The sequence below is a fragment of the Paroedura picta genome, chromosome 5 (assembly GCF_049243985.1).
Source record: "Paroedura picta isolate Pp20150507F chromosome 5, Ppicta_v3.0, whole genome shotgun sequence".
In the NCBI taxonomy this organism is placed as follows: Eukaryota; Metazoa; Chordata; class Lepidosauria; order Squamata; family Gekkonidae; genus Paroedura; species Paroedura picta.
In genome coordinates, this window is record NC_135373.1 from 112,233,613 (window position 1) to 112,261,264 (window position 27,652).

The 27,652-nt window shown below is 45.8% G+C and overlaps 1 protein-coding gene across 5 annotated transcripts in view; it reads left to right on the forward strand.

The window, feature by feature from the left end:
- TMTC1 (transmembrane O-mannosyltransferase targeting cadherins 1) overlaps window positions 1–27,652 on the forward strand; it is a 186,101-nt gene that overhangs the window by 45,853 nt on the left and 112,596 nt on the right. For all 5 annotated transcript variants that reach the window (XM_077339957.1, XM_077339959.1, XM_077339958.1 and 2 more), the window contains 2 exons: window positions 25,571–25,652; window positions 26,924–27,027. In XM_077339957.1, the coding sequence (XP_077196072.1) occupies window positions 25,571–25,652; window positions 26,924–27,027 (186 nt within the window). The remainder of the gene's footprint in view (window positions 1–25,570; window positions 25,653–26,923; window positions 27,028–27,652) is intronic.

Below are 27,652 nucleotides of genomic sequence, written 5' to 3' on the forward strand. Positions count from 1 at the left end.
GCTAGGCCCCATTGATTTCCCCTGTCCTAAATGTTCCAGATTGGTATGGCATCCAGAATAAAGAGAACTCGTGGTATTACTCGAGCACAACGTGAACACCCATCAAAGGCATCATTCCCTGGCCCTAATCTTTGCTCTGTGTAATCTCCCTTAATCCCCTTTCTCAGTTGAACGGGAACTCCTGGAATGGCATTTGACCTCCAGGCTGTAGATTAGTTCACTTGAAGAGAGAAGATTGACTATATGGTATTATAGCCCTCTGTGATCCTGCCCCAGGCTCCACATTGAGAATCAGTGTGGTGGGGTGGTTAAGAACCACAAACTCTAATCTGGAGAACTGGGTTGGATTCCCCACTCCTCCCCTTGAGGTCATTTTGGGTGACCTTGGGTCAGTCGCAGTTCTCTCAGCCCTATGTACCTCACAAGGCGATTGCTGTGGGGAGAGGAAGGCAAAGGAAACCTACTCTTCTCTCTACTTCCTCTTCAGTTTGGTGTAGTGGTTAGGAGTGCGGATTTCTAATCTGGCATGCCAGGTTCGATTCTGCACTCCCCAACATGCAACCAGCTGGGTGACCTTGGGCTCGCCACAGCACTGATAAAACTGTTCTGACCGAGCAGTAATATCAGGGCTCTCTCAGCCTCACCCACCTCACAGGGTGTCTGTTGTGGGGAGAGGAATGGGAAGGCGACTGTAAGCCGCTTTGAGCCTCCTTCAGATAGGGAAAAGCGGCATATAAGAACCAACTCTTCTTCTTCTTCCTCTTCATCTCCAGGAATTTCCCAGCAGAGAGTTGGCAACTCCCCTCCTGATTGTGTTTGATGCCTTCTTGCTTTAGTCTCCTCCCCAGCTCTTCATTTCACATTGCTGTGGGGCTAGGTGATTACAAAAGTGTTAGTCTGAAAATACATTATGGAGAAACTAATTTTGATATTTGTGGGAGAGTCGGTGACTCATAACATCATGGGAAATTTACAGCTAGGAAGGTAACTGGCAGGGAATTGAGCCTCCGGGGAGGGCGGTATATAAATATAATAAATAAATAAATAAATTAGCAAGTATTATAAAGCTGTTGCAACCTTCTGTAGCTCACCCACATCTAAGCTTTGTGAAGTTCCAAAATTATGCTAAAATCTGTTAAGGAAAAAAGACAACTAAAATAATCCAGGGAGTACAACATCCATATGAAGGAGTGTTTTGAACTGAAATATATGGTGTGATGATTTTTTGATGCTTATTTCGAATAACTTTTTTCCTTCCGCAGAGTGAACCGCCAGAATAGCTTCCTTGAGGTGAAGAATGGTGTGGGAGGGACACTTAAACGCTTTCCTTCTCTGCTGTTTTCTTGGAGAAAAACAGGAGTTCATTCTATGTACTCAATCAGGCTTTCTCAATCCGAGTCCCCTGAAACCCTGGGATTTCTCAATGGCCCTGGAAAGGTTTCCTGAATGGGTGGGAGTTAATTAATTTTTAATATATTTTTTACATCTGTTAAGCATTTATTTGTGATATAACAATATATGGTCATGCTGGTCCCCATGGACAATGACGGGCCTGGAGGGGGTGGAAAGGGGAGGGGCCCCGGGTGGGCGTGTACACATTTCTGCTTCCCAACCATATTCTGCACGATGCACTATTTCTGGGGTTTCTCGCAGCCCGAAGAATGTCTCAGGGGTTTCTCTGTGGTTAAAGAGTTGAGAAAGGCTGTGCTAGATAGAAGCTTAAGGGTGGCTTTTCCAGCAAGAAAAAAGGAGGCGGCCGTAGATATTAAAGCTTTCGTCAGTTCTCCCATGCGGGTGTCTTCTTTGATCAAGCAGTGCTGGCAGCTGTCTGTGCAATCAAAATAGGTATTTAAAATCACCACGGAACAAGCTGGAAGGCGATGCTGAGCCCTGAGAAAAGACATGACACAGGTGTCGCCGTGTGGAAAAGGAATGAGTAAAGAGTTTATCCTGTCCAGGTGTAATCCAGCCAGGGTGAACTCTTTGTAATTACTATTGATTTTTGGTCAGAGAGAGCTAAGTGCATGCTTACTTCTGCCATTGAAATCAATGGGATTTACGCGTGCTTAATTTAAGTTGGATTGCCCCCCTCTGTTTTTATGCGGAGAGAAATATGCCACTGAAATCCATAAGCAGCAAATTTAAGGCTTAAAAGGTGTTAAAGGAACGTGTGGTTCAACTGAATTTTCATTCAGAACCTGGCCTGTTTTCTTCCCAACATGTAAGAGTGCACTATAAAATCTGATTTGCCCCAACTCAATGTTTCTCTTTCTGTCATCCTTCACCTGCTGCTTTCCAGGTGCTAGCCCACCTGCCAGTTATTGGGAGGTGGAGGCCAATGTCCTTTTAAAAGGCTGTGTTGCTTTTGGCTTGTTTTAAATGGTTCATCTGGCAAAAAGCAGGAGGATGCTGATCTTACAGGTTGTCATTCAGGCTGGTGACTGGAATTGTGTGATGTGGAAAATAATAGGATTTTTCTGTGGAACAAGTGTATTCTGCCACTTAATGTCATGAAAGCCTATTGTTTCACGAATGTTTTCCAAAGTTGGCTTTTCTTGGTTACTTCATACTTATTTATGGATCAAAAATTCAGTGCGCCATTGGTTTTAAGGAATCCCTATCCATATATTTGGTTTGAATGTTGTAGAGTCATGTGTCAGAATTGTGCTAAGGATTCTGAAACACCTTATGGGTTGTAATTTTTGCATTCTTATGGTAGCCATTTTTGTGCTAAATGATTGATATGTGTATGTTACAATTCTTTGACATCCCAAAAATCTTGGAACATCTTGCACAGGAGCACTTAGCGGTACACTGCCTTAAAACTACAAAACCCATGATGCAGTGGAACCCAAAACCAGATTTGAATTGGTTTGCTCTGAGAAAGAGTGGGATTCAAACTTGGATTTCCTAGACCTTAACCTGACACTGTCAACACTACACCTTGCTGGGTCTCCTCTGATCAATTTTCTTAGTGTAGATGTTTCCCAATTTGCACTTAAGGAACATTATATTGCTCTTTCCTTAACTTAGGGAATGTTCCTGATAAAGCTTAAGAATCCCTAATGTGGAAAATTTTTGTTTACTCCTCTCTGATGTAACTCTGAAGCTTTAAGCAAGGAGCTTCTGACCTGATTGGCTGTAAGGAGTTTTGAACATATATCTAAAACTCGCCCTCCAGAAAAATAGGTATTGCACATATGCTGTTCCCTATGTATAGCATTAGATCGTTAGTGACCGTTGTTCCTGAGAAGCATTCTTAAGTTTGTAGGTACTGGGAGGCAGTTCTTCTGCACATAAAAGGCACCTTTCCTGACAGCTTACATATGTACATACATGCCATGACTATTGGCAGCATCCCTCAACTTCTTTACTGTTGAGAAACCCCCTGAAATGTCCTTCAGGCCCCGAGAAACCTCAGAAATGGTGCGATCATGCTGAATATGATTGGGAAACATAGCTGTGGACATATGCACCCAGGGCCCTTCCCCTTCCCACCCCCTCCAGGCCCATCATCAGCCATTTTGGGAGGGGGATAACGGGTCAACATGACCATATATGGGCATATCACCCTGATAAATGTTTAACAAATCAAATAGATAGACAGACAGACAGACAGACAATTAAGCCTCTTGTGGCACAGGGTGGTAAGCGGCAGAAATGCTGTCTGGAGCTGTCTGTCCATGAGGTTGGGAGTTCGATCCCAGCAGCCGGCTCAAGGTTGACTCAGCCTTCCATCCTTCTGAGGTCGGTAAAATGAGTACCCAGCTTGCTGGGGGGTAAAACGGTAATGACTGGGGAAGGCACTGGCAAACCACCCCGTATTGAGTCTGCCAAGAAAACACTAGAGGGCATCATCCCAAGGGTCAGACATGACTCGGTGCTTGCACAGGGGATACCTTTACCTTTACCTTATAATTAACTAACACCCACCCATTTGGGAAACCCTTCCAGGGCCATCAAGAAACCCCAGGTTTTCACGAAATCCTGACTTCTGGTGACCCCGGTTTTGAAGGCAAGCAAGAAACAGAGTTGGCTTGCCACTACCTTCCTCCACAGGGTCTTCCTTGGTAGTCTCCATTCCAAGTATCGACCCTACTTAGCTCCTAAGCTCTGTCGAAATCAGCTATGCCACACAACCTGCCCTTCCTCTATCACAAATTACTTGCAACTAAACACAGTTGAAATCAGCAGGCTGAACGTTTGTTAGATGGTGCCAGAACTATTCCCGTTCTCAAAGTAGACCAGAGAGACTTTGGACTAAACTTTTTTTGCCCCCTGTGGAGAAATCAAGATTATTATTTTAATGCCGGCGAAGCATTACATGACTGGAGATAGGAAATGTCAAGTTCTAATAAGAAACCTCAGCAATGTTCATAATAATAAAAGGAGTCCAGTGCTACAGCATATTGGCTCCTTGGAGTAGGCCAGCTAATTACGAAGTGTGAATAAAACGACAGAATTTCTTAGTGTCCGGGCGATAGCTGTAAGCTCTCTGATCCGTAAATAAGATGATTCTCCGGCAGCCTTTTAATGCCCCCCCCCCTTCCATGAATGATATTCATCTGCATCGTAAATACCGTAATAATCCTTTTATTTTTTGCCACGGTGAAGACAGAAGACAAAGGTTGTTGCTTTTATTGTAGCCGAAAATGAGCTTTGCATTTGTGGGAAAAGTGTAATTGGGTTTCTGGAATCCTTCACATAATAAAAGTTTTTACATTTATTTACCCACCCACCCCCATCCAGAATGGGTGTAAGAATTTGCAGAGGGCCAGATTTCTAGCCCTTTCATTATTGACGAAAATAATCTTAAACACGTGGGGGGAGCAAAGTGGAGAACAGCGGGGAAGAGATTGGCTGCGGGTGTGTTGTGTGAGGCTAACAGTGCCCTGGGGGTAGAACTTGCTGAGTCAGACTCAAAGTCACCATAGTCCATCATTCTGTCTCCGCAGCAGTCAGACAGACGTAGCTGCAAGCAAATAAGCAGGACTTGATAATGAGCCAGATTGGTGTGGTGGTTAGGAGTGCGGACTTCAAATCTGGCGAGCTGGGTTTGATTCTGCGCTCCTTCACGTGCAACCAGCTGAGTGACCTTGGGCTTGCCACCGCACTGATAAAACTGTTCTGACCGAGCAGTGATATCAGCGCTCTCTCAGCCTCACCCACCTCACAGGGTGTCTGTTGTGGGGAGAGGAAAGGTAAGTCGTTTTGAGACTACTTCTGATAGAGAAAAGCGGCATATAAGATCCAACTCTTCTTCTTTTTCATTAATATCAGGGCTCTCTGAGCCTCACCTCCTTCACAGGGGGTCTGTTGTGGGGAGAGGAAAGAGAAGGCGAATGCAAGCCACTTTGAGACCCCTTAGGGTAGTGAAAAACATGGTATAAAAACCAACTTTTTTTCTTCATTATATTGGGGTGAGCTTTTTCACCCATGAGGCGATTGGTTGTCTGTGTGAGATACCCTAAGTATCCCTCCTCAGAATCCTATTTGGCTCCTTTGAATGGGGTTTAGTCCCATGTCAATGTTTTTAGGATTGAACTGTGTATTAAGATGCTAAATGTTATCATGACTTTTATTAGAATGTGGCCTACATCGAATGATGCCCTCTGTGAATGTATCCTTTGCCTTTTAACATTCTTATCCTTCCACCAGGGCAGAGTATGGGATTCTCTTTTGATTATATCCCCCCCAAATCTCAGTGAGGGGTAGGTTGGTCTGAGTCAAAGTGAGTGGCCCAAGGTCACCTAGCAAGTTTCATATGTAAGGGCCAGACTAGGGCCCATTCTGCACACATTGGATAATGCAATTTCAAAGTGCTTTTGCAGCTGGATTTTCCCATGCAGAACAAGATAATCTGCTTCTAAAGTGCATTGAAAGTGCATTATCCAATGTGTGCAGAATGGGCCTAGATGTCTGCTGGGGTGGGAAGAGGTATTTCCATGTTTGGATGGATGTCTGCAAGGACCCTGTACTCAGCTCTTTTAAAAAATCCAGTTTGGCTAATGGGTATTTGAACTGTAGCCTCCCCAATCCTGGACGGGCACTTGTAGCATGATGCCACTTTGACTTGTCTGTGCAGCTTTGAACCGGACATATTTCCCCTGATTTGTCTGCCCAGAGGTTGCTCGCATTCCAGTCTCCTTGTTGAAAAGTTTAACCTTTTTGCTGTTGCTCAGCAGAAATAGTCATGCCTCCGCGAACGGTTTCCAGTCCCATGAAACAAAGCAGCTTGTGCGCAGAGGTGATTGGCCCAAAGTTTTGGGGAGCGGAGAGCCAAAGAAAAATCAAGCTCCGAAGTGACTGAACAGTGTTGACATGTAGGAAGACCATATTGCAAATAGCATGCAAAGAGCTGTATAAACTCCTCCTTAGCTCTCGCTTTAATGGGGAATAATGCTGCAGGCAGAAATAATTACTGTAGGATAAATCAAAGGCACGCAGTTGGAACATCCTGATAATGAGAGACAGCAATTAGTAACAGCTTTGTTTTAGTGGTATGCTAGCGCTATGCTTTGGAATTTCTTTGATGTGCTGCTGTAGATAATTTTGGGAAGGGAACAGGAGGTACAGGCGTTAAGAGATCTGGGTTTTAGGCCTAGGGAAATTGTCCTCCAAAGCTAAAGTCCTGGCCTTGCTGGTGGTTTTTATTTTATTTTAAAAGAAGATCTATTTAAGGTTATGTTTATATGTACCACCAAGAGGCAACCATGCTATTCCATACCCCTTTGGTTAAGATTGGGCTATGTAAATTAAAATAGGACTAGGTAAACAGATGTCATTGTCCAGGGTACAACAAAATCTGAGTCAAGAACAAAGATTTATTCAAGGTGTTCATGTTCATGCACATTTCCTCAGCCAGTGGAACAGCCATTGTCTGAGGCAGTGTGCATGCACACGAAAGCTCACGCCTTGAATAAATCTTTGTTGGTCTTAAAAGTACCACTGGACTCAGATTTTGTTGTACTACAGATAAGGTGACCAGATTGTCCCACTTTTGGAGGGACATCTGGGGGTACCTGGCAAATTGTACTTTTGTTGAAATTAAAAATACTATTTTTGCGTTCTGTGCATTCTATGAAACTTTTTGTTGCTCCATATAGACCAAATTTTTAATGAGGAACCCCCCCCCCCAGTCAGTAGCGTCCTGCTTTACCAATGTTAAAACTGGTCACCTTAACTAAAGACCAATATGGCTATCCACTTGAGTTTGTCCTGGGTATTATTTTACAGGCTGTGGGGAAGCCTGGATTCTCTTGGGTCCTTACTGGAGGGGTGTAGCTGTGGGTTTCCTCTAGCTTGCTTGAAAGGCAGCTTGCCTTCAGTTAGTGAGTTTTCATGGAGCATGTTGGGTATGTTTGTGCAGAGCAGTAGTATGGAAAGGGCTTGAAAACCATTTATTCTGGAGCATTGCCCATAAACAGGGACACATGTATTTGATTATTGCTGGCTTTGATAGCAAACCAAAATACCCTGCTTATTATGCCCTGGAGATAGAAGAGAACCCTCTCTGTCCAAGAAGGCTACAGCTCCCTTTGTGTGGTATAGTTGAGCCAAAGGCTGGCATGTAGTCCTGGTGTTCCCTAACATACTGATGGTGTAACTTCTACCCATGAATCAATCTCAGCTTAAATTCCATCTAAACATCAGGAAGAAGTTCCTGCCAGTTAGAGTGGTATCTCAGTGGAACAGGCTTCCTCGGGAGGTGCTGGGTTCTCCATCTTTGGAGATTTTTAAACTGAGGCTGGACAGTCATCTGACGGAGAGGCTGAATCTGTGAAGGCTCAAGGGGGTGGCAGGTTACAGTAGATGAGCGATAGGGATGTGAGTGTCCTGCATAGTGCAGGGGGTTGGACTAGATGATCCAGGAGGTCCCTTCCAACTCTATGATTCTATGAAAGGACAAGGCGGTATAATATATTTTCTTCTTCTTTTGCCATCAACTGACTTGTAGCTACCCTTTAGGGCAGTGGTCCCCAACCCCTGGGCTGCGGCCCGTTGCCGGGCCACGAAGGCCTCGGCGCCGGGCTGCGGCTCCTTCTTCCTGCACCCCCCGCAGCGAGAAGCTCTCCAGGCTGCGAGCAAATCGGCCGCCAAAGCGGCTGATTCGTTTGCAGCCCAGCAAGCTTCTTGCTTCGGGGGGGGGGGAGAAGAGAAGCTTGCTGGGCCGCAAGCTAATCGGACGCTTCGGTGGCGCAAACGCACATGAGCAGACTTGCCGCACATGTACGTTTGCATCCGGCGGGACCGCAAACGCGCATGCGCGGCAGTTTTGCTGGCAGGGGCTGGCATTTGCTGGCAGGAGCTCCTGGGAATTGTAGTCCATGGACATCTGGAGGGCCGCAGTTTGACTACCCCTGGAATAGGGCTCCTAGCCCCAGGCACAGGAGCCGGGAGGGGGGATAGGTTGGGGGGTTGGTCTTATGCTATTGGACTCTATTTTTGTTGTGACAGCTGGTTAGCCAAGCGCCAACCGACAAACATGTGCCTCCTTTTCCTTGCTTCCTCACCTACGTCCCTATTACCGAAAAGCTGTTGCATTTGTTCAGTCTCGGTACATCTATTAAAGACCTGCTTGCCTGAGCTTGTCCAGTATCCCTTTCAATCAAAGCCAGAATCAACCGATGTTCTGCTGACAGGTACAATTGTTGTTGGATTGGATAGCAGAATATCTTGTACTTTCTGTATTCCTTCCAGTAAATACCAGAAACAGTAGGCGTCATTCTGCGTGCCAGCACTTTTTTGGAGGGGAGCGAGGGTGCATTTGCATTAGCCTGTGAACTGTATCGTTGTGCTGTCATTAAGAACTGGAAGGAAGGCGTTGCCATCTTTCCATTAGATTCTCGCGGCTTGGTGACTTGCAGCAAGGTTTTAGCGCCTGTGTGGTTTGCCGTAAATTCTTCTGTTAATGAAGTGAAACGTGTCTGTCAGGTGCAGCGTTATCAGTGTGTTACAACAGGAAACTTATTGAAAAGGCACGGAACATTTAGCGTGAAGCTTTAGCCCCCTGGCTTGCACTTCACAGAGTCGGTGTGGATTTTGGTCGCTGGCTTGGGGAGGAATCTTCTTCCGTCATTGGAATGTTGTTATGGTTTGCATGGTTTTCACAGAGGCCAGAAGTGTTTTCGTGCTGCTTGTGTCTGCCAGCAGTTCTCTGCAGGTGGGTGAGATATGCCTGAACTAAAAACTCACCTTATAGCTAGACTATTGCTCTGTCAAGGTCACTGCTGCCTACTCTGATAGGCAATGGTTGTCCAGGGTTTGGGCAGAGGCCTTTTACAGCACGAGACACTGTCTTTTGATGGGACATATCAGGGCCTGAACATGGGACCTTCTACATGTCAAGCACTGAGCTTCAGCCCCATCTGAGTAGGATCTTGTCTTTGAGATCTCCTGCCACAATAAACTTGGTAGATGTGGGAAGGAGAGAGAGAGACTAAAAGAATGCACATGTGACTGGTTGGTCAGGACCTCCCTGGCCAGGTTGTCTTCCATTAACTGGATGCCTGTTTGATCTTCCATCAAGCAAGAGATGATGGTGTATAGATGGATCAGCTGTCATGACAGCCTGCTTGCTTGGTGGGCCTGTAAAGGGAGCTTCCCAACTAATACGACACTTCCTTTGTAGTGATGGAGGAGAGGGGAATAACATAAGTTGCTTGGGGTCCTCAAAGTTGGTTGGTGGGTGAGGAAGGAGGAACAGGAAAGAGACAATGGAGGATAGGGAAAGAAAAGAGGAAGTAGTGGGGGGAAGGGAAACCATATGGCCCCTGCAAGTGGTTGCGTGTCCCTGACTTGCCAATAGATCCAATTCTCAACATGGTAAAAACTGTGGATTCTCAAATCTAGAACTGAGGCCATGAACAGATGGGACATCTTTCTATATATAAAAAAATACCTGCAAGTAAATCTAATATACCAGGGAGAACATTTTTGTACCCTGTTGTACTACATTTTCTACCTGCATGCAAGCTGTTTTGTTGTGGTTGCCTAGGGGAGCATATTGACCTTTGAGGCTTTAAAACCTAGATCCCAAGGTGTCTGAAAAAAATGGGAAAAGAAGGAGCATTTGTGTGTGATCGGGGATGGATTCGTTGGCTCTTCAGGTCAAACGTTCTGGCACAAACGGTGGATCCTGGCAATGCTTGTAACGCCAAAGGGAGCATTAGATTCCCAGTCGCTTTCTTTCCAAACTTCACCATGTCATCGTTAGCTTGATGGACCTCTGTTTTTCTGCAAAAATAGAACATTTTTCAAAGAGGAGATAAGTTTCCCATCTGTGAATGAATCATTTTTTTTATCCCTTCCGAGATCGTGAATGGAATTGTAGCTTCCATTTTTTAAGGGAGGAAATTATTCTCAAAACTGTTTATAAGAACAGCAAAGCTTTTCCAAATAAGAAGGAGGGAGGGGAACTTCTTGGTATTTCTGAGTACCGTTCAGGCCTCTCCGAGAAGTCCAGGCTGCATATTCCATTTCATTTCATTGGATTTGAATAAGGGAGTTTGAGAGATCAGAATGTCAGATTAGAGCTTTCTTTCTGGACAGGAAGGGGCTGTTTTCCTGAGGGCTTTGGCACCAGACCTTGGTTTAGCTGCTTCTGGAGAGGATAATGGCTTGTGGAAAACAGGGAGGGCTCTCGTTTTAAACAATGCCCATGGAAATAGCTTTCAGGTTTTGCATCAGCTCTGATTGGGAGCGAGAGCCAAGCATTTGTGGTTCCTTGTTGAAAGCTATTTGATGAGAGATGCACTTTTTCAAACATGGCCTAGTTCTAAAGCCCTGAGACAACAGGAAGCAGAGAATATGAACTAGAGGGTTTTCTCCAAGGCTGGATCTGCACTTACTTTGTTTATTCTATTGTGGATCCTCCTGAATCCAGATCGATTTGAACTCGGGTCTTCCTCCCCCCCCTCATTGAAACAGGAAAGTATTTTGCACATGGTTAGGGAAGCTCAGAAGGAGTGGGGGAGCCAAGTACAACAGGAGCCTCTTTCATTCTTTTCTTGAAGTGGGGGGGGAGTGGATTGGAGACAGCAGAGGAGGGAGAAAAAAGCCAAGAGGCAAATCTCTACTGAGAGAAGTTAGGGCTGGAGCTTCTGCCAAGAGAAGTTAGGGCTTCCCCTTTAAGGCAAGCTTGCAGCCTGGGAACCAGGAACTGATGCCCTGGCCAATCAGGGCTTCTCTATCACGGAGACTCAGCAGCAAGTTCGGAACAGGCAGAGCTCTGCACGCTTTTTCATGCTGATTTTTCAAATATTGAGGGTTATATCCACTGTAGGATATCGCGGGGAAAAGGTAGGGTCACTCCAGATCAATCATGCTTGTTGCAGAGGGAAAATCTATATCGGACAAAATCAAAACGGAAATCGTATTCAGTGTAGACAGCAAGGACTGAATCGACCTGGGATTGGAATAAAAGCTCCGTGAAGATTCAGCCTAGGACTGCTGCTCGAGTTCCCTTTACCTGGGAAATGCCAGAGTTTAATTCGGGGTCCCATTAGAATTGCCAGCTCTGGGTTGGGAATATCTGGAAATTTTGGGGGGTAGAACTAGGAGTAGGTGGAATTTGGAGCAGGGAAGGACCTCAGTGGAGTTCAATGCTATGGAGTCCACCGTCCACCACATTTTTTCCAGGGGAACTGATCTCTTTCGTCTGGAAATGAACTATAATTCCAGGGCTCTTAACCACTACCATGCTGGCTCTCAGAAATATGAAAAGAATAAATATGGGGAGGGAGATCTAGGAGGAAGTGAGGTGCTTCCCACAAGTCATTCAGGTTCTCTACCATGCAACTGGGTCAGCACCATACAACTGGGCCTCAGTTTTCCTCAGTAGAGACTGCTGGGGGAAGGGAGGAGAGGAAGGTGTAGACCATGTGGGGCAAACAGTGAGGCCGCCCTATGACTATACCTACTACTCAAGCAATGTTGTAAAGTTAACTTATTAAGTAATTGATTATGTCAATTGGCTGTGGGAAGAAGAGACAAGAATTTGCTCTGAATTCAGTATTCAGAGCAAGATTGACATCTGGGTTTTGTGTTTAAGCATCCGGAGATCTACTTAAAGTTCTGGCTCCCTGTTTCTCCCTCTGGCCTTGCCTACTGGTACTGGAATTCCTGATGAATATTCAGTGTAGTTTGAGCGGTTGATCAAATAGCAGTCCTCCCCATCTGCATCTTTGTAGATGAATTAAAAGAGGCTCTTGAGGGAAGTTTGAGTCCCCCCGCTCCCATTTCACTTTGGCATGGCACCTGAATCCTGAATAGCATAGCAGTGAAATCGTTTAGTGTATTATTTCCTATCTATATGAATCTACTAGCAAAATATCCCGTTCTAATTTAAAATGCAACAGACACTAGTCTTCTCTTCCCCTGCCCCGGGCAGGCCCGTCGAGGCCGGGAGAGGCCGCAGCAGGCCTTCTCAGGGTGTGTGTGGGGAGGGAGCACTACTGGGGACTCACCTCCCTTTTCACCATGTGCGGGGCAGGCCCACCACTACCTGGAGAGGCTGCGATGGCCTTCTTGGAGCAGGGGAGAGTGCTGGTGTGAACTTGCCTCTTCCCTCCCACCCTGCCCTGGGCAGGCCTGGAGGGGCTGCGGTGGGCCTTTTGGGGGCAGGAGGGAGTGCTGGTGGGGGTCACAGCTTTCCCAGCCCCCCCATGTGCTGGCAAGTTCAGGGCTCACCTCCCTTCCCTCCCAGGCCCTGGTCCCAGCTGCAGTCCCAGGCCCTCCCCCCTCCTCCCAGCTTGCACTTGCTGGCTGCCTTACGTCTCATAGGCAGTCTAGTGGAGCGGGCTGGCAGTGGAGGGGGATGTGACCAGGTGTGGGACAGCTTACTTGATTGGCCGTTTTTTTGCACGGCCAGCCAGTTGGATGGGACAGCCTACCTGATTGGCTGTTTGTTAGACAGCCAGTCAGGTAAGCAATGAGTCCCAACTCCTCCCACCATCCCTGTGTGGCTTTATTTAGGGTACAGATTATTTCTTCTTGTGTGTTGTGTTCAGAAGATGTAAAAGAATCAGCATTACACGTCGTAGATTTTAAGGCACGGATCTTATTGGCTTAAGACTAATTGTAGAAAACTATAGGCCTGTGGATTATTCTTTGTTAAAACATCTGGGTGAGGGGAGTCTTTCAGTTTGAAAATTTTTTCATTTTCCTTGCAGTAGTTTCCCGCTTTGGCTAAAGCTTGATGGCAGTAAACGGGCTGAACATCTGTTTCTGGGTTCAGAATTTGCCTCCGGCTTGAATTTTGACAAGCAAACAGAGAGGACAAAACATTTTCACACCCTACCTTTATTAAGTCCTAATCTGCAGGCCGGAGTCAGTTCTCGTTTCTGTGTATGGTCTCCGTGCCTATTCTAGGCCACAAGAAACTGCACATACGCTTGCGTAATAGTGGGGAAAAGCAGATGGCGTGGGTGACGGCCCCGTGCAATTTAGCGTAGCATTCTTCTCATTTTAGAATCGCAGCAGAAGGCCGTCTCCAGCCTAGACATCTTCGGCACTGCCTATCTTGTCAGTAAATATTTAATAACATAGTTTCTTGCTCTCGCAGCCAATATAATTTCTGTTTTGCAAATGAAGCCTGCTTTCCTTGGTGTTGGGATAGAGCGTGTGGGAAGTGAAGAGATGCTTTGGGGCCCAGAGAGCAGGTTCTGAGTACTTTGCCAACTGTTTCCAGACTCCCACCCAACTCCTCCCTCCTCCCTCCCAGGCTTTTTGGAAAGAGCTGATTTGTGAAATTAGAGCAGCATAAATCATTGGATTCCAACTTTTTGGGATCTGTTTGTTAAAAGCTCCTCATACACAGGGTTATTCATAAAGTTGGCATACTTTATAAAGGGAAAGGGACTGAGGATTGTACTATTTTGCATGGGATGTGTTATCAGCTTACTGCATGTATTACCCTGCTGTTTTGTTGCTTTTACTGATGTAATAGTATTGTCTCAGTTATATTAATCCACTGTCTCATGCCTAATATGCTCATTCTGATTTCAGTAATCCTAGTCCTAGAATCATAGAAACATAGAGTTGGAAGGGACCGCCAGGGTCACCTAGTCCAACCCCTTGCAGAATGCAAGAAATTCACAATTACCTGCCCAGCCAGATAAATTGCATCCGAGAGTACTAAAAGAACTTGTGGATGTAATTTCTGAACGTCTGCCCATTACTTTTGACAATTGTTGAATAACAACTGAACAGGTCCCATGCCTGCCCTTAACTTTGATCCAGAAACTACAGCTGGTCCAGAATGCAGCAGCCATAGTTCTCACAGCAACACCATGGAAGTCCCACCTTCAGCCCATCCTTCAACAGCTGTCCTGGATTCTGGTTGAACTCTGGATTAGGTTTACGGTTCTGGTAGTCACCTTCAAGGCCATATGCGGTCTGGGCCCCGTGTACCTGAGGGATCACCCCTCTGCTTACACCCCTCAAAGAGCCTTACATTCCACTACTTCCAACTACTTAGGGATCCCTGTCCCCAAGGAAGCCCACTTGACCTCAACCAGGGCCAGAGCTTTCTCCATCCTGGCCCCCACTTGATGCAACAAGCACCCAGAGGAGATCAGAGTCCTGGCGGAACTCCAACAGTTCCACAGGGCCTGCAAAAGGGAGCTCCTCCATTAGGCATTTGGTTGAGCTCGACATGAACCAATTACTTCCCATTGGCCCCAGAGCCAGCCTCCCTACTATGGAAACCATTGCAAATCCGTCCAACCCACAGGGATGTCAGTAAGCGATAGTTATTAATGTTGTCTCCATATTCTATCATTTTATTGTATTATCAAAATGTTACTACTGTATTATCGTTACAATGATTGAGTTACCTATATTGTTCCCTGCTTTATGTAAATCGCCCTGAGCCTTAGGGGATGGTGGTATATAAATATAATAAATAAACGGTGGGGCATGCACTGTGTGTACAGAAAGCCCAGGTGAGTACAGAAAGCCCAGGTTTAGTCCTTGGGATCTCAGGTTAACAGGATTAGGTAGCAGATGCTATACAAGGCCACAGCCCGAGATGCTAAGAAGCCACAGCCAGAAATATAGGTAATACTGACGATAGACCAGTAGTGTGGTTCAAGATAAGCTTCATGTGTTCATGCCCAGTAAAAAGAGATTGGTCCATTGGCTGGCCACATATTGTCAAATATGTTTGAAAAGGAACTTAGTGGCAGAGATAATGATATGTGATGGATCACTTATGTTGATTTATAAAGACATATGGGTTAACGCGGTCTGGGCCCAGTGTATCTGAGCGACCGTCTCCCTGCCTATACACCAGAAGAGCTCTACACTCTGCCACTTCCAACTGGCTGCACATCCCTGGCCCTAAAGAGGTACGTCGGTCCTCAACAAGGGCCAGAGCCTTCTCGGTCCTGGCCCCCACCTGGTGGAATGAGCTCCCCAAAGAGATCTGGGCCCTGCCGGAACTTCCACAATTCCGTAGGGCCTGCAAAAGGGAGCTCTTGGCATTTGCTTGAGGCCAACTGACCCATAACATCTACAGGTCCTCCCCCATCCCCCCATCTATAGCCCCCCCCCCCAGACTGAGAGGTTGAACTTACCAAGGGAGTGTCAAAGTTATTGTTGTTGAAATACTGTTCTAGTTGGTATGTTATTGTTGTTATATTGTTATATTGATATTGATACTGTTCTTTGTAAATGTTCCAAAATGTTCTAAGTAAACTGCCCAGAGCCGGAAGAAGAAGAGTTGGTTCTTATATATGCCACTTTTCCCGACCCGAAGGAGGCTCAAGGCGGCTTACAGTCGCCTTCCCTTTCCTCTGCCCACAACAGACACCCTGTGAGGTGGGTGAGGCTGAGAGAGCCCTGATATCACTGCTCGGTCAGAACAGTTTTATCAGTGCAGTGGGGAGCCCAAGGTCACCCAGCTGGATGCATCTGGAGGAGTGCAGAATCGAACCTGGCATGCCAGATTAGAAGTCTGCACTCCTAACCACTACACCAAACTGGAAGGAAGGGCAGTATAAAAATCTAAACAAACAAACAAACAAACTGGAATTTTGAAATAGTGATCTGTACCCCACAGGTTTACTCTGCTACCGGAGATCCTTTCCTGCATTGGAATGAGCCTTCCCTTGTTATGGAAAGGATTTGCAGAATCCAGTGAATGGAATCTGCCTGGGAAGAGGGATTCCAGGAATGCTTGTTATTTCTTCAGGAACACTGATTGTTGAATTCTGCCCTTTTGTCCTGGCAGTTGAGATCTGTGGTGCTCCAGAGGCACATGGGGGGTGTTCCAGGGTAAACCAGTTACCCTCCCCCAGTATGTATGTAATTTTCAGGCTTCATGGAATGTGCTAATCTGGGCTATATAACTAGCCCCACTCTGAAATGGGCTATATAACTAGCCCCACATCTGGACTGCAGTAATCCAAAGCACTAAAAATAGCATTGCCAAAAAACGTTGACCACCTGGGCATAGACTCACATGCTTGGCTACAATGTTTGCTTCAAAATTTGTCTAATTTGATTTGAAACAGTGGAAAGCTCAAAGAGGCGGAATAAAATTTGGGAGGGAGACCTTGATTGCATGGAGGATGCAAAGCTGTCTGCTATCTGGATTTGGCCCAGGACTAGGCGCCCCGATTCTTCCCACTGCACGCCATCCGGCCCAGATTTCTGCTGCCACTCGAGGCAGCCAACAGACTGGAAGGCAGGACTTCCTGCCGTTTTTCCTTTACTGTTTTGCCTTGTCAATCAATGTGACCTGGTGAGAACTTGCCAATCAGCTTCCAGCCCCCACTCTGAGTCCGGAGTAATTAAAAAAATAATACCAGGATTGCATTGTAATGCAAAATTGTCACAACTCGACCACAGGGGTTAAAAAAATGGGTTGTTTTATCACACACACACACACCCCACACACACACACAAACACATGCGGACCGTCCCCAATCTCATAAAGCCCAAGAAAACCAAACGTGGGTTGTTGTTGTTTTGCTATATCCTTTGGAAATGTGTTGTGATGTGATCGGAGTTGCTTTAAACAAATGGCTGATGGGAAAGGTTGGTAGGATCAAGGGCAGATGTTCAGGGGGGAGGGCAGGAGCAATGCCCTAACGGGGGACGGCCTGGATTTACCGCAGAAGCATGGCCCAGGCCTGACTTGCACCTTGTTGATGCCTGTGGCGAAAAAGGGAACAGGGACCTGCATTCCTTTGCCACAGGCCAACTGAGGCCCTGAGCTGCACCAGCCCCGGGATTGCCCCAGAGCAGCGCCGACATCATCAGGAATTCGCCTCAATCCCTAACAGGCTGAACTGTGGCAAATTCTTTGTCTGGAGACGGTCACAGGGCATCTTTTCCAGGTGACACCGGATATGGGAGTTTATGACCAGTGCAGTTTGTGTGTGTGAGGATTGCTAATAAAGCTTCCTCTGGAACACAAGAGTGTGTTTTCAAGGAAAGGAAGAGGGTTTTTTTATACCCAGCTTTTCACTGCCCGACGGGGTCTCCATGCGGCTTACCATTGCCTTTCCTTTCTTTCCCCATGACAACCTGTGAGGTAGGTAAGGCTGAGAGAGCTCTGACAGGACTGCTCTGTGAGAACTGCACTATCAGGGCTGTGACGAGCCCAAGGCCACCCAGCAGGCTGCACGTGGAGGAGCAGGGAATCAAACCCGGCTCGCCTGAGTAGAAGCTGCAACTCTTAACCACTCCACCACTTATTCTGTACAGACGCCTTTCTGTGCGATCATTCCTATATAATATATACATTTCTCATAAGCTTTTCTCTGGTGTTTTATCCTCTCGTTCGCCCTCCGGGCATTTGCAAAAGAAAAGGATTTGTGCATCCTGTTGATGAATGGAACCGAGGGGAGAAAAACATACAGTTTTGCTCTCTGTGTGTAGAATATTTTCTGACCTTGCGTGAAGAGGCCTTTCTTTGGCTGCCTTGCCTTTGTGAACTGTTAGCTGCGAAGACTCTCTGGCTTTAATGTACGTTTTGCAAGGATCAGAAAGAAGAGAGAGTCCTTAGCCTATTAAAGGATCACTATCGGAGCTCCGCCATCAGTTGGGGAATTTATTCCGAAATGTCGAGCCTTGGCTGCTGTCCCTGTGAAATTAGCGAGGGCTTAAACAGCTTTGAAAGTAAGACCACAAATGAAATCAAATACTGGATTTACTGAGATGTTAACCGTAGTTCCTACGGGCGGAAACAGGCAATAGTTGTTTTTAAAGTGCCGTGCGGTAGCCATGCTTAAATCTCAATGCCGCCAGTAGGCAATAAAGCTGCCAGCCTCTGCAATATGAATTGGGAGTTAGTCCCATGGAAGACAGTGGGACCTGTTTCTGGGTGGTGGGCTGTCGCATGTAAGAGAAGGAGAAGGAGAAGAGTTGGTTCTTCTTCTTATTATTAGATTTATATGCCGCTTTTCTTTACCTGAAGGAGGCTCAAAGCGGCTTTCCCCTCCCCACAACAGACACCCTGTTAGGTAGGGGAGGCTGAGAGAGCCCTGATATCACTGCTCAGTCAGAATAGCATTATCAGTGCCGTGGTGCGCGGCCCGATGCGCGGGCGCGGCCCGATGCGTGGGCGCGGCCCGCAGGGCACAGCCCGCGTGGGTGCGGCCCGATGCCCTGCCGGTCCCCAGCCTCAGAAAGGTTGGGGACCACTGCCGTGGTGAACCCAAGGTCACCCAGCTGGCTGCATGTTGGGGAGTGCGGAATTGAACCCGGCATCCCAGATTAGAAGTCCGCACTCCTAACCACTATACCAAACTGGCTCTCTCCAAACGTGGCTGGGCGGGGAGGGGGTCTGCATTTAGCTTGTGCATTGGAAGTCCTGTGGGCTTTCTGTCCAGAGAGAGACAAAGCCTCTATTCAGGCAGTACTTGTCACATGTTCCTTATGTGAAGACTTCCTGGTTCAGTCTAAACTAGGTCTGGTGTGACATCTGAATTTTGGTTCATCAACAAATTGGTAGTAGTAGTAGAAGAGGAGGAGGAGGTGGAGGAAGAGGAGGAAGAAGAGGAAGAGTTGGTTTTTACACCCCTCGTTTCACTGCCCGAAGGAGTCTCAAAGCAGTTTACAATCACCTTCCCTTCCTCTCTCCACAACAGACACCATGTGAGTTAGGCGAGTCTGAGAGAGCTCTGACGGGACTGCTGGGTCAGAACAGCACTATTAGGACTGTGACAAGCCCAAGGTTACCCAGCTGGCTGCATGTGAAGGAGTGGGGAATCAAACCCAGCTCACCAGGTTAGAAGCCAGTGCTCTTAACCACTACACCACACTGGCTCTATTTGCTTCTTGTTTTTTCCGGACTTTAGGGCCCCCCTGAGGGCCAATCTAGATGTGACACTGTCCTCACATCTGCCACAGGATTGCCAACCCCATTTGAAAGAGATTTCAAAATGCTGAGAGGGCCCAGTCCTCACAGGGATGTCCAGCCTCCAGCCGGCTCTTCCTTTTGCTGCTCAGTTTGCCAAGGGGAGGAAATGGCATGAGACCAGGAGTGGTGGGAATGACACTTAGGTTGTGTACACCAGGCAAAAACCAGTACTTTATGGATTCATGGTTTCCTGATTTGGTACATTTGAATCTAATGAATCACTGATTTCTGTATACTGATTATTTGAGTTTTGCCGATACAGGAAACTTGAACTGGTTTGGCTAAAACAGTTGCTGGGCAACTGACTGTCTATGGAGAGAAGCATCTCTGGGCATCAGCTGTTTGGCAACTCTGGAGGCATTTAAAGGGACCTGGATCAGCTGTTTGGCAGGATCTTTAAATGTCTCCCCAACGACCTTTCTGAGCCTGTGGAGACTGGGCTTTGCTCAACCTGGGAGAAGACTGGGGGGATGCTTTTAAGCAGCTGTTTGGTGGGCTCTTTCTCAATTAGAGGAATCTCCAATCAGCTTTATCAATCCTGAATTGATTCGGGCATCTCTGATTTGGCTAATTTAAACTGATGGGATGTTTGATTTGGCTCAGAATCAGCACTGATTCACCTATTTTCAGGCTTCTCCGCACAAAATCGCCCATCCCTAGTGGCAGTGTCCCAGTGTGCAGTGTCCCTGGGAGTGACCCTAATGCACTGCTGGGGGACCCTGGGGGGCACTCCAGCATGTGAGCAAATCTCAGTGGTTAAACCAGAGTTTTTTGTTGTCCAAATGCAAGAGCATGCCTGGCACCAGTGCATCTCTGGCCATGTTGTTGCATTGCTGGTGAGGCCCCCTCTCCTCAGCAAGGTAAGTCTTCCATTTGGTGCTGGGGGAACCTGGCAACCCTACCTGGAATGTTAATCAAAGGTATCTCTTTTATGATAAAAGTTGTGGGGATAAAATGAAGGAGAGGAGAACAGTGCATGTGCTGCTCCGACTGCCTGGTAGGAAGGGTGGGATAAAGCTGTGCTCAGTAATAGTCACAGATCTTAACTGACAGAGTTTCCTGCCAGTAAAAGTGTTTTTGCAGCCCCTCAGTCCATCAATTTCTGTAGGCTTGCCATGTGTAAGCAGGCTGTTGTCTGACTGTATTTCTAATGTCTGTCAGGCCTCCCTTTGTTTATATGAATCGGGCCTTTTGGTTTTCCTTTCTAACAAAGACAAGCTGTCTGGACTTCTGAGGGGTTTGTTTTGATTTGTGCGACTCCATCTGGTACCAGCAACTTTTTAACACTGTTGTAAACTCGCAGGGTCTTGAGCTTTATTGGGCCACCTACCCGGCTGTCTTCAGCTATAAAAGGGTCTTGATGGGGCGGTGATGTCATGTGCTTTTTGTAACGTGCTCTCCTTTTCAGGAAATCAGAGCTGCCAGATTATCTGTCTTGGCCTGCGTTTGAACCATGTGAGAGAAATCCTTGCTTTATTAAGCATTTTCTCCATTCACTGTTTGTTGTGATTGTGGCTTTAACCCTGTAAGGCTTTTGAGAAAAGGAAGTGACCCAAGTTATTAACATGCTAACTTGTGAGGAAGCTGGCATGGAAGCAAACTAAAAATTTTCTCCATATAAATGTTTGTTTTTTCTTTCCTATTGTCGGATTTGAGTTGTGCTGCCTTCCTTTCCTATCTTCATAGAATTATAGAGTTGGAAGGGACCTCTAGAGTCAGCTATTCCAACATAATGTAGGAACTATAACTACCTGTCCACCTACGGTGACCCCAATTTCATGCCCAAGTGATCCTTCCACGAGAAATCTCCAGAATCCAGCCTGGCCTGGAGGGAATTCACCTACCATCCCACAGCAACAATCAGCAATTCCCTGGGCATGCAAGGAAGGGCCACAAGAGACAAACACTGGCACATCCCTTCCTGCCCACCCACTCACAATCTGCCTAGGTTCATAAAATTCCTCTTTAAAAAAGTGCTGTCAGTGCATTTTGAAAGTTTTATCATGAAGTTAAGGTGAACGGCTAAACCTTTTTTTAGCATCTGTTCTTGAGGTGATAGAACGTTGGGGCCAGGCAGGAACAGATATACCGAGATCCAGTTCTGTGGTATGAGTAATGAATTCCAGCCTGCATTCCTAAGGAAGTAGGGCTGGGGACATGAACTTCAGCTGGAAGAAGCATTGTCCTGTTGAGAAAGTGAGTGTATACTTCGGACCATCTACCTGAGATCTCAGAGGGCCACTTCCAGTCTGAGTAAGCCAGGAAACCATGGTTTCATGAAACTCTAATTTTTGGCAGCCATGGAAGGGTTTCATAAATGAGTAGGAGTTAATTATTTTTTTGTATATTTTTAAAGTTGTTAAACATTTATTGGGTGATATGATCATATATGGGTGATATGATCAAACGCTGGCAGGGGCTCATCAGAATTGTAGTCCACAAACATCTGGAGTACCACAGGTTGACTACCCCTGGTCTATAGACCAATAGAGTAATAATAATGCAGCCTCCTGATACTCTTGAGTTCTCAGCTTTCATTAGAAACGCGGGGGGGGGGGGGAGGCAGTACCTAGCCCTTTTTGTTTAAGAAATATAAGGCAACATTTCCCCCCTGTATCTCCACAATGAAATGAAATAGAGCTTTAATTTAAAAACAATAGCCAGAGGCTGGGAATAAATAAAAACTAGTGATAGTAGAGCATTATAACACTGCTGTGCTATAGCACAATAGCAGCTATTTTTTTTAAAGCCTTCTGCTGCTCAGAGAAAACGGTGACAGAGGCAGTTGTCCACAAAAATGCCATGTGGATGCTCTGTTGGGCCTATTATGCATGGAGTGGAAGGTCCGCATTCAGGGTGGAATGGCGGCGGCTAAAATCACCAATTATGCACGCTGCAGGCGGCAACCGGGCGCAGAGTCAACTTATGCCGCTGAAAAAACTGCGTTAGCGAAATCCAGAAGAAAGTGGAGCTGCCCGGGCAACCAGAAGTGGCTCCGGATTGGCCGCGAGCATAATCGGCTGCTCTGGGTTTTGCCGCCGTTGCATTCCGTCCCATGCGTTTGCGGTTTGCTTCGGTTCTTCCTCCTCCGCGTTCTCCATGCCGCCGTTTCAGCGGCCGTGCATAATAGGCCTTGCCAGTGCAAAATTCTCTGCATTCATGGTGGTGATGAGAGGGAAGCCGGGAGTTGTTTGCGTGTGAACGCAGTCAACCTACTGCTGGTGATCTCCTCTTTAGTGAGACCAGAATAAGAACGTTGGCTGTGTACCGGGAAAGTTAGCTTTCGTCTTTTCAACTTTTAATGGTCTTTGTTGATAAAAAGGCAGCTTTTTCTGCTGGCCCATTAGATATGGGGACAAACGGGAGGTTGGGTTAGGCCTTGCTCTCGGCTTAATTAAATCGACTGCACTTTCTCTCCAGGGATTTCACATCACAGGCAAGGTGAAACACCAAAGGCCACCTGGCGTTGGCTTTTGAAAGAGGATAATTGTAGTCAGGCCGGAATCAGCGGGGGGCTTAGGGAACTTTGTGCCTTTGCAGAATCAGCCTCCTTCTAGACTTGCTTGGTATTTAACTTCGGCACCAGGATAAGCTACTGACATTTTTGAATAAACGGATGTAAAGGGCTTGGAGTAATGCCGCATTTTATGTGGCGTGAGGTTGTTATTTTAAAAATTATATTTCTTGACATGATGTTCGTAAGAATGTTTTAATTAGATAATGTGCTTTCTGGCATGCATCCAGGCCTTCCATGTTCTCTTTGATGGTTAAGTTTTAATCCGGCCTCATGTGGGTTTTGTCTTTATACTGTTGCTGGTGCAGTGGATTTTTTCTTCACATCATAAGGCTTACTAGGTTGGTTTTTTTTTGTCTACCGCAAAAATGTCGATTAAAAAAAATCTGCTTTTGATTCCCTCCCCTCCTTTTCATACTGGGAAATACAGCTACTACTCTCTTTAAAAAGGTAGAAGATCTACATTTCCCTGGTCTGTTGGCTGCATATGATGCATGAAAATCACATCTCAACTTTTCCCCTCACACTAGCACAGCCTGGCTGCCTTTTTGTTTCGACTGCCCAGTGGATTTAAGTTCCTATTTATGCTGTTGAATTTTAATCCCAGCTGATATGGCCGCTTGCCTCTGTTTCCTTGTCACCATGGAGAGCTTTTCTTGACATTTAAGTTGGAACAGAAACACAATTAAAAATAAGTCTTGCCTGCATGTTTATTTATCCGAAACCGTTTCTGTGCTGTCTTTCCTCTCGTACAGGGTCCCTGGGGTGATGAACATCAAAACAGTATTTAAAAGGAAGTGTATATAAAACAAAGTATCAAGTAAAAACATATAATGTACATAACCAAAACCAGCAAGGAAGATCAAAATCAGTAATTGGGAATATGCCAAACAAAATTAAGTCTTCACCTGGTGGTGTAAGACAATGATAGAAGGGGACAGATGGATCTCCCTGGGTAGGGAGTTCCAAAATTTTGGTGCCACAACAGAGAAGGCCCTTTCTTGGGTTGTTACCCCTGTAGTCACAGTTCCGGAGAAATGTGAACATATTGTTTGGAACACATCTATTTTATTTATTTTCATCCATCCATCCAATTGTTAGACTGCCCTCCCAGTGGGCTGGCTCAGGGCGGTGTACAAATTGTGAGTCGAATGCAATGGCTTAAACAAATTAAAAAATGCATTTAAAATTGATTTAAATAGGTAACAAACAGATTAAAATTCAAATTAAAAAATAACAGCAACAAGTTCTCCACAGAATGTGTGTTAGCTTACTGCAATAGCATCCTATGCATAGTTTCCTTTCAAAATCAGCTTGAAGCTTCAGTTGGAAGAAGGACAGGTAACACAAGAGGGAGAGCCTGCAGGGACTAGTAGGAGAAGGAAAATTTAACCCCCTTCCAAGTTCACATTCTACTTGCCCTTCTATCTGTTGGCCCATTTGTTTTCTCCACTCACTGTTTTGTTATTACTTCATTGAACCCATTGAAGAAACTCAGGTTTTGAGAGCAAGCCTTTGTTCTCACTCTGATTTGGCTTGCTTGGTTGTTACCACTTGGCCATATCTGATTGGCTGCATTGTGCCGTGACATCATCACATGAGGCTTGATTTGAAAGGTTCACACAGCCAGCAAGAACCACCCTTGATTTAAATGGGACCAAAATGGCTGCTGAAAACAAAAAGTGAAAATAGTATTTTTTAAATATGGTTTTTTGAAAGTTTTTCCCCAGTTATTTTTTAGGCCTCTTGAAACTTATTATTTTGCTTGCAAAGTGTTTGCCTTTGAAGTTTAGGCTCAGCTGTAGTTTGAGGGAGGTTCATGGCAAGATGTCATAGTCTCATTGTATACGGCACTGGTCAGACCACACCTGGAGTACTGTGTGCAGTTCTGGAGGCCTCACTTCAAACAGGACATGGACAAAATTGAGAGGGTACAGAGGAGAGTGACGAGGATGATCTGAGGCCAAGGGACCAAGCCCTATGAAGATAGGTTGAGAGACTTGAGAATGTTCAGCCTGGAGAAAAGGAGGTTGAGAGGGGACATGATAGCCCTCTTCAAGTATTTGAAAGGTTGTCACTTGGAGGAGGGCAGGATGCTGTTCCCGTTGGCTGCAGAGGAAAGGACGCGCAATAATGGGTTTAAACTACAAGTACAACTATATAGGCTAGATATCAGGAAAAAAATTTTCACAGTCAGAGTACTTCAGCAGTGGAATGGGCTGCCTAAGGAGGTGGTGAGCTCCCCCTCACTGGCAGTCTTCAAGCAAAGGTTGGATGCACACTTTTCTTGGATGCTTTAGGATGCTTTGGGCTGATCCTGCATTGAGCAGGGGGTTGGACTAGATGGCCTGTATGGCCCCTTCCAACTCTATGATTCTAAGTTGTGAATGAAACTTTTCTAATAGATTTATTTGCTGTAATTTTCATATATCCAGACAACATTAGAATTGTTTACTTGGAGGAGCTGAACATCAGGAAGTGAAAAGAATAGGATACATAGGGAAGTCCCAGCCCACGGTGAAGAAGACATTTGGTTTGTTCTGTTCTTGCCACTTAGGGAGGTCTTCCAGCTTCCAAGGGCTGGGCTGGCCTTTCTATCAAACTTAACTGTTTAAAATAAATCCAGCTCCTTTTATCCCAGTGCTAATAAATTGCCTTCTACTGTTACTGTTTTTCTGTTTCAGGTACCTGACCTCAAGTAACAAACAGAAGTTCTTATATACCACCAGACCATTTTTAAAGAGGGCTGCCTTGGTACTTACTTACGTGAGTATCAATTAAAAAAAAATCTTTATTCACTTTTAAAGATTCTTCCCCCCTCCCCCGATGCATCCTATTCCACTAGCCGTCTCCTCATATGACCGTCAAGAGCAAGCTAACATAATTAGTTTCTCACTCTGTGAATTCATAAAAATGAACATAGAATGACTAGGTGAGGTCAGAGCAATGGGTCATCAGTCACCGGCCGTGATGTCTCAAGAGGAATTGGCAAAGCACACTCTCTAGCAGTGGGTTGTCAGTTTTTGATAGTTGGAGGAATACCATTTCTAAACCTGGAAAGTACAAGTTGTATGCGAGGCACCCTTGTCGCCAGATGTGGTCAAGCGAGGCTGTGCTTTGAGAGCATTTGCATGACCAGAGGTTGCCTGGCTTGGGAAGCCTTCAACCAAATTCCAGTTTGCTATGATTTCTGAATGCGGATGCTGGACCAACTGGTGTTTGTTTCCCCCTTTCAAACTGGAAGTATAAACAAAGGTGCAGTTCAGTCCAGTTTGTGGCGGCACCTGCGTTTGGCCATTCTAACACACTGGGGCCCCATTCAACAATTCCTCAAGCTATTAAGCTTTCTGTTGTGCTATATGTGCAATGGGGGAAAAGGGAAGGCAGCACATCCATACTATAACATGCTGCTTTCATGCATAGGTTTTCATAGTGTGTGAATTTGGCTTAAAGCTCCATAGCAGGCTTTCTCAACTAGGGTTTCATGAAACCTTGGGGTTTCTTGACAGCCCTGATAGGGTTTCCTGAATAGGTAGGAGTTAATTAAATTTTGATATGTCTTATAAAATTTGTTAAACATTTATCGGATGGTACGATCATATATGGTCATGTTGACCTGAGCCACCCCCTCCCAAAATGCCCAATGATGGACGTAGAGGGGGTGGGAAAGGTAGGGGACTAGGTGGGCATGTCCACAGCTCTGCTTCCCAACTATATTCTGCACAATCGCACCACTTCTTGGGCTTCTCAAAGCCTGACGGATGTTTCATGGGTTTCTCGATGATAAAAACGTTGAGAAAGGCTGGTCGATGGTGTCAGGGCGTTACTTATTCTGTATGTGTCTGCCCCAGGACAATGCACGAATACTACCAAAATTCCGGAGAGAAAAAAATGTGAAGCAAAAAGCTCCACTCATGCACAGGTCCGCAGTGTGTTCTTGACAAACCAGGTCTTATCGTGTCCTCTGGTTTGCTGGCCACAAGAATTTCTGCACCCCTCTGAGTTGACCCCACCATCTCTTCTTTTTTTACCCAAAGGTGATCTTACTTTTGTATTTTCGGCTCTGGATAATGGGAGGTTCCATGCCAGCCTTTTCAGAACAGGACAACCCAGCGTCATTCTCTCCATATCTCTTCACAAGGTAAGTACCTAGACCTGTCTTACTGTTTACTACTGTATTGCACTGTTTATGCAGCACTGATGGATTTCAGCTGGGGGGCAGCTAATTCCTTTAGCAGGAATTTATGTATTTCAGACTTTGGCAGCTTACACTTCAGGCTCCCACATTCCCGGTTTGCCACCAATTACACAAAACTGAATTATTCAAGAGGACCTTTTGCACAGGAAATCGGGCTGCGTTGTAATAGTGTGGTTCAGAAAGAAGCAAAGGGTAAAAGGCTAAGGACAGCAGGCTGTACCACCGTGTATAATTTGTACTATCTGTTGCTATAACTAGGTTCCTGTATAATGTTTGCATTATATATAATTGTTGTATTCCTTTAATGCAGGGATGCCCAACCAAAGCAATGTTTTTTTTATAAACCTGCACAACCAATCAGAAGCCTTGCTGGGCAGAAGCCTAAGCCAACATCACACATTTTCTAAAAACATTTGGTGGGCACCAGGAAATGAAATACTGGACACCATGTTGGGGACGCCTCCTTTAATGTGTTGTGTTAATATGCTTTGCTTCACCTTTGACTGGTTCCAGGGTTCTGCAAGTCAAATTCCAGAGTTCTGCAAGTCAAATTCTCTTGTATTGTCTA